Source organism: Branchiostoma belcheri, unplaced genomic scaffold (genome assembly GCF_001625305.1).
Source record: "Branchiostoma belcheri isolate BF01 breed outbred unplaced genomic scaffold, Haploidv18h27 scaffold356, whole genome shotgun sequence".
NCBI lineage: Eukaryota > Metazoa > Chordata > Leptocardii > Amphioxiformes > Branchiostomatidae > Branchiostoma > Branchiostoma belcheri.
The window spans coordinates 101149-111965 of NW_017803972.1; the positions used below are offsets into that span (position 1 = coordinate 101149).

Consider the following 10817-nt stretch of genomic DNA (forward strand, 5'->3'; position numbering starts at 1 on the left):
TACTGTTTCCTGCTAAGTCGTGACTACATCAAGCAGTATTGTAGGATCTCACTCGATGATGACAACAGGAACGCCGGCCTCAGGTCCTCTTGAAGAGGCCAAACGGAACGCTTCTGGCCACAGCTGAGGAGCGGGGACGGACGGCAACGACGATGAGGTTTCATTAACATTTCATATCCTGGAGATGACGGAGGAGAATAGGCAGCACCCGGCCTTTAGCGGATTAGGCACAATAAAGGTTAGTGGTTATCTGAGTCAACACGTTTCAATACATTAACCTTTTGTATATCATTTCCTCCCTCCCTTTTCTTTGCTACATTAACAGAGTTATTTTCCACATAATGAACGTATATGTAGATACACGACCACAAAGTAAATAATAATTAGTACAGCAGTTACATCTGTACAACGGTGTTTTATTTTTTCTAGTGCCAGGTGACATCACCATAGACAGGGGGTGTACCTAATTGAAAATTCTTAATATCGTATCATGTTTCTCTATGTCTCCTCTTTTTAATGACCTGAATCAGATGTATACCACCATGGTAACTATTTTTGGGTCACATCATATGGCAATTTTATAGCAGGAGGGATGTTGGCTCCCGTGAACACATAAAAAAAAATAAAAATGTGTATAGGGCGTGAAGCTGTCCCTGTTTCAGAAAGCATTAAAAAAGCTTATGCTATACTTGATTGTATGCAACAGGTGCTCAAGATGGTTAACCCAAGCGTTCGCCCACATAGCACGTGTGATTGTGAGGAGTCAGTGGCCTTCCATGTGGACAGCCTCCAGCAGTTCCTTAGATCCACCTGGCCCAATACAGCAGCAAGTGTGAGGACGGCCATCAGGAAGCATGGTGAATTCAGGAGCTTCAAAACAACCTTCGCAAAGGACGACCATTCCTCCGGAAGCAGAGTGCTGAGTTCATATTCTACACTAAAATGTGCTCCACATATTAGTTATGGAAAGATCGACCAAGTGACCCTAAATGCATTTCTGTAGTGTAAGTCAAGGTGACACAGCTTCAGAGATTCTTTTTTCGTCTATTTAGTAATGATTTTTGATAACTTTTCACCACAAGAACCTTAGAGCAGCTATGAAATAATGAAAAAAAATATCTACACAACTGATTCGGATAGAAATATATCTGCACCTCACTTAACTGCTGACACACAATCTAGGCAGCCAGAGTCCTCTCACTGTCAGGCAGAGTTGTATTTCACGCCAATGTTATGTGTAAAATAAAAATAGATCTCGCATGCGTTATGGTTGTGGTGGCATATAGCACTTTGTAGCAAGATGCCCAAATGCTGGTAGGAGGAGAAGGGTATTACGTTTTACAAGCAGAGCCGGGGGTAGTAATGAACATTACCTTCCGCTGAAAGGCAATGTTCCCTGAGGTTTGGAACCTTATATCTCTTCATGTTTTACCTATTTTTTCTCAGCTGCTGCAAGCAACAATTCTACTGCAACCCACTTTCACTACAGACAGTATGCTGCTGGGAAGGTGATGGTTGATGGCCTGCCGGATAACGTGTCCATTTCACACCTGGCTTCCCTTGGGAGGAAATCCCTGCAGTCCATCCTAGAGGTGAAAGACTGAATCACAATAGAAGGTGGTAGTTGAATTTAATTGGTTATGTAATTATTCACTTGAACTGTACAGCATGCCTGTATTGTAGGATGTGATGACCGCGCCCTTAAATGAAACCGAGGACCAATATCCATGTACATGTACAAAGTCTTCAGATTGATCTTATACTTTGTGTTGTGATCTAAAGGTTTACTGTGATGTAAGCTCATGTATGTAAGAATAGTTAAAGACTAAGACTTAATGACACAACTAAAAACCTCTCTTAAACTGGAGGATTCGGTGCCCAGGGCGACGCAATAAGGAAGTACTCCCCACTGTGGCTTCTCCAGCAGGTTGAATAGTGAATTGACCCCCATAACCACATAAACTAATAAACATCCTAGACGGTCCAGCCACCGAAAACAATGGCAGGGACAGATTAGCATAATAACTGTCACTCTTTTTGAACAAATTCAAATGTTTTTTCTATACTGGTTTTCAAACTAACAATATCAAACCATGCAGAATGATCGGGATAGCTGTAACTGAGTCACATAAATCAAGAAAATACTATCTGCAACTTTCAGTTTCTGGAAAACCAACTTTGTGGTCAAATTTCAATTTTTCAAACTGTCTTGTCAACATTTCATCAAAGCCTCTAATTATAGATATCTAAAATGGCAACCTCACAACTGAAATAGCTTGGATAGTAAGTGAGTCTAGAAATATGGGTTGCAATTGTGGTGTCAATTTGGTAGTATGAGAAAGCAGCACTAGTATACATGTAGACTGGATCTCTGTTAGAACTGTTCAAGTAACTGCCGGCCAATCTATAACACCACCAAACCTTGGCAAAACAGTACAGTGGTGTAATTACTATATTCTGGGTAAGGTGAGGCTATCTTCTTTCTGTAAAACAGAATGTACATGTACATAAATTCCTTATCTGTCTTCAATATGTTACAAACACAAAGTGTCTTCAAGAGCCCTGTGCCCATGTTACCACCACGGTAGTCAGGGACAGAATGGGGCCTGGTAGTTTACGTTAGCCGAATTTATTGGGTTCTTATATAGTGCAAGCCTGCTCTTTAAGAGTTTCAACATCGACACATCCTGGGAAACAGCAGCCCAAACCCGTGCTGCTTGGCGTAGCCATATCAACAAAGGTGCCACCCTCTACGAGCAAACCAGGACTGCAGAGGCTATGAGGAAACGTGCGTCCAGATCCGTCGGCCAAACAGCTTATTCTTGTTGAGAGGGCATACTCTGTGTCGCCTGCGATTGTTATCTAGTGTCGATCTTTCTCTTCATTTTGACTTATGCAAATGCCTGTGTGAAGGCGCCATTGCCGCACCTTTTCGCGGTTAGGCTAGGAGTTTATCTGTAATTGATCATGTCTCCCCTCGGCACGCCAACAAAGGGTAAATGATCTAATATGATAAAAACGCTGCTAGGACCGACGGTTCACATACTAGTGTCTCAGCCAGCCATTGAGATATGACCCCCTCCCTCCCTCCCGCACAAACAGGGTTAGGTAATATCGCCACGCCCCAATAACCATATAATGTGAGTGAACATACACACATTGCCCGACTCCAAGTCTTGAGATGAATGTAGAATACATTGCCCCAGCTAGCCAGCAAGAGTGGGTGAGTACGGTTTTGATTTCGACGGGAACTCCGGGATTTCCAGCACTACTGCACGAGCTGGAGTCGGATATAATCGGAATGGGTGTAGACTTTACCATTGCCCTGTTCGACATTTTGTTGAGGGAAAACACTTTTGCAGCAATCATCTTCTACTCTCTCCTGGCTTTCTACAGACTATCTCAACTTTGCGCACAAACCATCCCGAAGCCTTTCTTATTATAGTGATCGCACCAGGAGCAACATTTTGAAAACCAGGAGAAACCCCGGCCCTTTTCAAAGCCACCCACATTATTACGAAAGAAATATATTTTTCGCACAAACGCAACTAAAAATATAACCTCCATGACATGTAATGGAGGTAATGAAAGTCCCCTTCATGAAATATGTCATAATATGTTAATACATGTGTACCGTTTAAATTTCTTTAGGGACTGACACAGAGGTAAAGGCCATTTACGATGACATCACCACTCTGCGCCTTTTCCTGGGTGGTGAGTGACATTACCAGGACATCACAGAGTCCGGACATCAACACTCAACACCATGCATGGGCGCTGCTGGTATTGCCAACCAACTGAGATACCAGACCGTATCTCGGAGTGTTTTTGAAGATGACAAGAGGTCTCCCTACTGTTGTGAACATGAGGTACTCTTTGTCAATCTCCCTACATCTTTATCCCTAGCCTTTGCCGTATACAATTTCCTTTTTTTAAGAATGGTTCATGTGGTCTGATGTTGTATGCCACATCTAAGTAAGATGTTGTGCAGAACCAATTATCATTTTATGAAAGGGTCCATTGTAATGAGCGAAAATCACCTCATTCACTGCATATAGAAATTGGCACAGTGAAGAGAGGAAAGAAAGAACCATAGATTATAGACACACCTGTATCTTCTGAAGTGAGTAGGGTTTGAGGAATTACATTGATGCTGATCTGTCTCTGATTTTTACAGCTTGATGTTGTCATGTGGAGGGGCGACTGCAGATCACAGCGGGCAGGTCTTCTTAAAATGGGTGACGTAAAACGATTCGAGAAGGCCTTCACGACTCGGTAACTGACGAGCAGCAAGATGCTGTCAATCTTAAGATCGACATAATCATACAGGCGCCGTTTTGAGTTTTATGTACCAAACAAAACCACTGTTTGTAGAAAACCACTATGTAAAAGTCATGCCATATCGTAATGAAACGTTATTCTCTGTTTCGAATGCATTTACTCGAATATGTATGCCCTACCAACGTCAAACATTTTAGTTATGGTCCCCCATATGCCTCTGCCCTTTTAGCACGCTTTCGCATTGGCACCTGCAGCCTTTTCAGTCGTACGCTAGTTCACAGCCCTGCTTGCAGCTGCGGGTGCCAATTCGAAACCATATCTCATTTCTTACTTCACTGCCCTTTATACAGTTATCAACGACAGCGTCTCTTCGGCCAACTTGGATCGTTGGTAGGACACCTCCTTGACACAAACTCACTCTCCGACAATGCTCTCGAACAACTTCTGCTTTACGGATCCCCTTCATTTACCTTCAAAATTAATTGTCAAATAATGGCTCTAACCCAAGATTTTACTATTTCAAGTAAAACGCTTTGCTTCAACCTAATTTATCATTATCATTATTTCTTTGGTGTGTCCTACCAATAACAACCAGGGTTACCAAGGGTGGGAGGGGGGAAGGACCTGCGCTCTTAGTTTTCTTAGTTTCATTCTTTATTTAATCCCCATCTGTCTTATGTTTAATTTGTGTATTATATTTATTCGTTAGTTTTATATCGCTTTACTTTTGTATCAAGTTTATTGTTTGATGGCGGCGCTAATATAAGTTAGCCTAACTTGTGTACGCCGTCATCGTGTCTGTATTCTTTATATATATAAAAAAATGAAACGTTGTTTTCTTAAGTATTGAACCAAAATCCCTCCTGGACCGGTGCGTACTGTTTAAGCAATGCAATATTGTAACAAAACTTTTTGTTTAATTTTGAACCAACGTCCCTCCTGTACCGTTACGTACTGTTTAATTAAAGTCATACCATATTGTAACGAAACGTTTAAGTATTGAACCAACGTCCCTCCGTCGAGGTGACAACACATTCATCCACCGGTTGTTAACTGCGCAAAAATGTTAAGGTACAAAATATAACTTTTTGTTTCATAGCCGTGTCCTTTTAAAAACATGTTCACCATTCATTGTACATTTTTACCATTTAAAATATTTGTGTTTCTTTCAGGGTTTCAAGTTCAAGCTGAGGTGCACGCCAAGGGACGTGTTCAAGTCAGCGCACACCATTGTGCAGGAGACGCTGCTGGAGAATGTGGACGAGACAGCACTGAATCTGGGACTGCCTAAGATATCAAATCTGGTGGGTTTATGGTAATGTTCTTGTTTAAAGTTCTATAACTTTTCGGTTTTTGGTAACGTTCTTGTTTAAGGTTCTATTAGAAGCATTGGCATTGGGTATTGTTAAGTTCTATTGTAAGCATTTATATACTCTTTTTGCAATCTGATTCTTTCTTCTTTTTAGATGGGCATGGCTAACCGGAGACGGGAGGCTCTCCACCACAAAGACCGCACACCCATCAACTTTTAGCGTCAAACACTTGTGTTATTTCAGAGCCCGTGTTCGGTTGGGGGTGTAAGAAGATTTACACATTTAGGGTAAATTTTGTAAATCCCACTCTTCGTGAAGTGGGAAATGTGTAACGATGTTGCTGTTGAAAAATTTTATAAAGACAGTAATATTTCATTTTTATACACTCTAAGTAAAGGTAATCTCACACTCTGCTAAAGGTGTGGGAGTCTGATCTGACTATCCCCTGATGAAAGGTTTGTGTCGCCTAAACAAATACGGATTTAGTCTTCTTGCTGACCAGAGGCCTGAGAGGGTCTAGGAGACAAAGATAAATAAATACAATGTAGTTTAAATCCCATTTTTCAACAGACAATAAATTGTGATACATTATTTTTACAGTATATTTCCGATTAAACTACTATTTCGATTAAATTAACAGATTTACGACTTCGTGCAGTATATGACTTTAGTCGGCTTCCTGCCAGAAGGGGCCGTGCCAACTACTAACGTCCAGCAAATGGCGTTAGTTCAAGCGGAAGAAGACGAGGACCCACGGCCTAGAGAGGGTAACACAGAGGTATCCGGGTCATTCAGACAGCTTCAACTCACCAGAGAACAAACAATGCAGCTAGAAGACTTCCACATCAAGCACACTGCTAAATAACTGCACATCCGTAAACAGCTGAGGTCCACGTACTTCCACAGTCCATCAAAGGCATTCATCCCTTTCAACAAGTGGTCATCACCCAAGCTCAGCACTGAAGAGCGTGCATTGATTGATGAAGCCAGGTTAGTTTAGAGGCCAGAAGTCAGGCACACAAGCAGGGTGTCCTCTTTTCGATCAAGACACACACAAAAAATATGCTCTTGTCCCTCTCAAAAGCGATTGGCGTTGGGTTGGCGATAGAGGGTCTCTGTACCGACAATGACGGAAAATTCTAAACGGAACGAACGAGGCCCTTCGTAATGCCTGCCTGGAGAGAGCAGGACTGCCTCCAGCATAACAAGAGAAATCACCGGAACAGTCTTCCCTCTGCCGCTCGAGGTGTTTCAAGGAGGGGATGACAAGAAATACACAAGAAAGAAGGAACGCCATGTAGGGGCCTACATCGTCGAGACGTGTGGTAATTGCTCTGTAAAAGGCGTGCAAACATAACCCCGACAGCGACGAGGCCTTGAGTATATCCGCTCGACGCTAGTGGGTTGTCTGGCTGGGGAACTCTCACGCTGCACTGCGGACTTTTTATACCCGGCAAACAGCCCAGATGACCGGCCTTTCCCAGACATGCCCGGAGGTGGAAACCTGGCACTCACGAATAAGGATTACCAACAAATTTTATGCGAATGTTTTCAAATGTGTCCCCGATAATAAACTATTAAATGTTAGTGTGGAAACATAATATTGTGAGTTATTCCATGAGAAGTAGTTATCAAAAAGTTTAGTTTTTATTCTTGTTCACAATTACATGTTTTTAAATGTGTACCCCAAAATGAATTGATATTTTAAGTTCTTTTTAGTTTCCCCAAGGAGTTTTGTGAACAGATTTGTGAACCTCCTTGGTTGTCCCCACACTTTCTTTCTTTTACGATAGAACAGTCCTTTGTTATTTTAATTTGCCCATCTACAGTCTCGAATAAGACGGTGCCATTGCTATGCGGAAAGCTCTCATAGCCGACATGAATGAGTCATAAGAGGACCTTGCTGAAGACCAGTGCCTCCCTGGACCGTCGGCCAGTGAGGCGGCCCAATAAACAAACATCCTCCGGAATCGGGTGACAAACCATGATACAATCTTAATTATTGTATAGCTGTCATCGTCAAATTAAGGACTGCAGGTCCTGAAATGTTTGTGCTTGGTATGGTGGAATCTGATTGATAATAGGAATGAAGTTAGTTATTTTTTTTATTTCAATCACACGTACATATCTCCCTTTTTCAGTACCGCCAGGTCTGCAACAATGCTAAAGAATACAGGCTCGTGACACAGCTAAGGAAGCGGTGCTGGACGAAAGTCCGTCAAATCTTCCAGGTTTGTCAAAGAAACGAAATTGTGACAAAGGAAAGAAGGGGAGCAATACATTTGTTTAGTCCTTTGAAGGGACTGTCAGAGCCTGACATGTACAGTGTACTGTTGACACGTGTCGAGACTACTTGCGGGGCAAAGCTGGACGCCAAAACACTGATAAACAACGTAAAACAAGACACTTGGAGCTTTTATTATGTCCCAACTAATAGTACAATGGGCATCTTGAAATTTCTATATGACTGTAAAAAATGTCCTTTCAAAGCGAGTTCTACTTAAGACTCAAACGCTCAAAAACTAAAGCCAGACACCCTTAGCCCAACCGCGGACATACCCAAACCTACATGGGTACCTACTCTCCCTGATACCCTTACAGCACTGGTAGGATGATACCGACCTGTCAGTCGGTCGGGTTTCGCGGTCAGAGACAGGTTCATCCCCATGGTGGCTCCCAATTTCCTCAAAGCAGGCGGTACTCTCGTGGACCGGGGCCCGATCAGCTAAGTCATGATGCTCCGAAGCCATGTCCCTACTCCCACAGGACAACAGCAACGTCGAAGACATACCGCTCGACAAGCACAGCTCCGATGTCCTTAAGGACGACCCCGAGGAACTCCTCCAGGCGGCGGCATTCGACCAGAAGGCCAAAGACTCCATGGACCGGCTCACACTTCGCAGTCACCTGCGAGAACCCAAGCGAACAGGCCCTAACGCCCGCTAAAGTCCTCAGAGATGCAATGCTGGCAGCAGTTCAGATGTTGGACGACCCACTTCCACAGGACAAGGAGATGCTCCCTGTTCGGCACTTAGCAACACGAAGCATTTGGCGAGAGCAGTGAATCGGTAACGGCAGAACGGCGACAGCGAACCCCGGCACCTGATGACGTCAGCTGACAAACCTGGCAAAAGCCAAAACCTGGTACATGGACGGGACATTCAAGTTGTGTCGGGTGCATTCTGTCTGGCTAAAATCAGCGCGTTCGTGAGGAAGGACGACTGTATGAACATGTGCCTCTCGTGTTCGTCCTGGTGTTTAAGCGCGACAAGAAAGACTACAGGCAGGTCACCAGAAAGATCCAGTCCTTAGTTCCGAGATCTATCCTCAAAGAAACTGCACCTGACGACCTTGTGCACTTTAGCATGGACTAGTGTTTTAAAGAATTGGAAAGCCAGTCACCCTTGCTAGAAACATGTTTCCAAGGTTCCATTTGGCCCACGCAGCAAAGTGTATGGGTTTGGTGCCCTCATAGTACCAAGTCAGGACGCAGACGAAAAGGAGGACGTGCTCCAGCCACTGATGGCAGAAAAACCTGAAAAGAAAAAAGTCAACACCAAGTCCATTATGCTCTATGTTATTCGTGACACACACCCCTAGACCTGGGTTCAGGTGTGTGGATATGCTACACGGAAGTTCTGCTTGGTGTACAGGTCTTGCTGCCTGTGTCCAAAAATGGTGTGGGGAGTTGAAATGATTATACGATTGACAGATCAGGTGTGACTAATTAATGACGAGACGCCAGCACACATTCCATATGATAATTACTGAATTGATGAGGTGTCAGAGTTTACAACGCATGCTCATTTGGCTGCAGTTCGCTGCAAAGTGCGGACATGTCGGAAAACAGTGCCGTAAAGCTCTCCAAGTAAGTCTTCATATCGTTTGTGTAATTACTAATACTATTAATTGCAAGTTAGCTGTCACGGCCAGAGTGTTAGGCGAAAAGCGGGTGACAGTTGGATAATCTGCTAACTAATAACTTGCATAATTATGGCAGAAATAAGTTGCATGTATATGGTGTCAAGTAACATAGCTAATTTCTTGCAGCGTGGTGAAGAATTTACAGATCGACGATAAAGAGATGGAAGAGGAGGAGGAGAGGACAACACACAAGGAGGAGGAGGACAGGAGAACACATGAGGAGGAGGACAGGAGAAGACAGGAGGAGGAGGACAGGAGAACACACGAGGAGGAGGACAGGAGAACACACGAGGAGGAGGACAGGAGAACACACGAGGAGGAGGACAGGAGAACACACGAGGAGGAGGACAGGAGAACACACGAGGAGGAGGACAGGAGAACACACGAGGAGGAGGACAGGAGAACACATGAGGAGGAGGACAGGAGAACACACGAGGAGGAGGACAGGAGAACACACGAGGAGGACAGGAGAAGACAGGAGGAGGAGGACAGGAGAAGACAGGAGGAGGTGAGGAGGACACATGAGGAGGAGAAAAGACAGGAGGAGATGAGGGGAGCACATGAGGAGACGAGAAGACAGGAGGAGGTGAGGAGAGCTCATGAGTTGGAGACGAGAAGACGGGAGGAGGAGGCGGAGGAAGAAAGGTCGGTAGCTAGGATACAAGTGCTGGAAACATGAGAGGTTAAGGGATAATTCAGTTTCCCGTCCCCATGATGCATTGCGAAAACAGGGTGGCATATGTGTGACGTCAGCATTGGGTGAAAGTTCGTTTACAATCGCCCCCCCCCCCCGTCCCGGTTGACCGAAGGTTGGTATGATATAAATGGCCTCCTTCAATCCTCTCGCAAAATAATTACGTGGGAATATGATGTGATACTTCAGGAGACCCCGACCTGGGACGCCTATGTGCCAAAAACATGTTTTATTATATGGGGGAGTCTAGGTGTGTAAATCCTTACTGTGTAGAGGGGGATTGGGAGAAGTCCATGTTAGGGGGAGTGAGAGGGGAGAGATAGTTAAAAGAAATTAGTTTTACAAAAATGTCTAACCTCATATATCGTTTCAGAAACTGGAGAGGAGACTGAAGGCGTTTCAGCAGGCAAAGGACAGCTGGACGGAGGGGTTCAAGAGACAAGCGCAGGAGCACTGCAGAAAGACTTTATGTCCTCAATGACACGGATAGGTCTGTCTTCAAGGTGAGAAGACTGGCCTGGGAGTCCGGAAAACTGAGGAAGCTGAAGAACCCTGGACGATGTGGTTCCAGCGAAGGGCACGCCTTTGGGAGGTGTCTGAGGATA

The 10817-nt window shown here is 44.2% G+C and overlaps 1 protein-coding gene across 1 annotated transcript; it reads left to right on the forward strand.

The window, feature by feature from the left end:
- The first annotated feature begins 9678 nt into the window (after nt 1–9678).
- On the forward strand, nt 9679–10693 carry LOC109475935 (vicilin-like seed storage protein At2g18540). Its single transcript, XM_019776747.1, has 2 exons — nt 9679–10167; nt 10586–10693. Exons 1-2 carry the CDS (start codon nt 9679–9681, stop codon nt 10691–10693), a joined length of 597 nt encoding a protein of 198 aa, XP_019632306.1.
- Nucleotides 10694–10817: the final 124 nt, after the last annotated feature.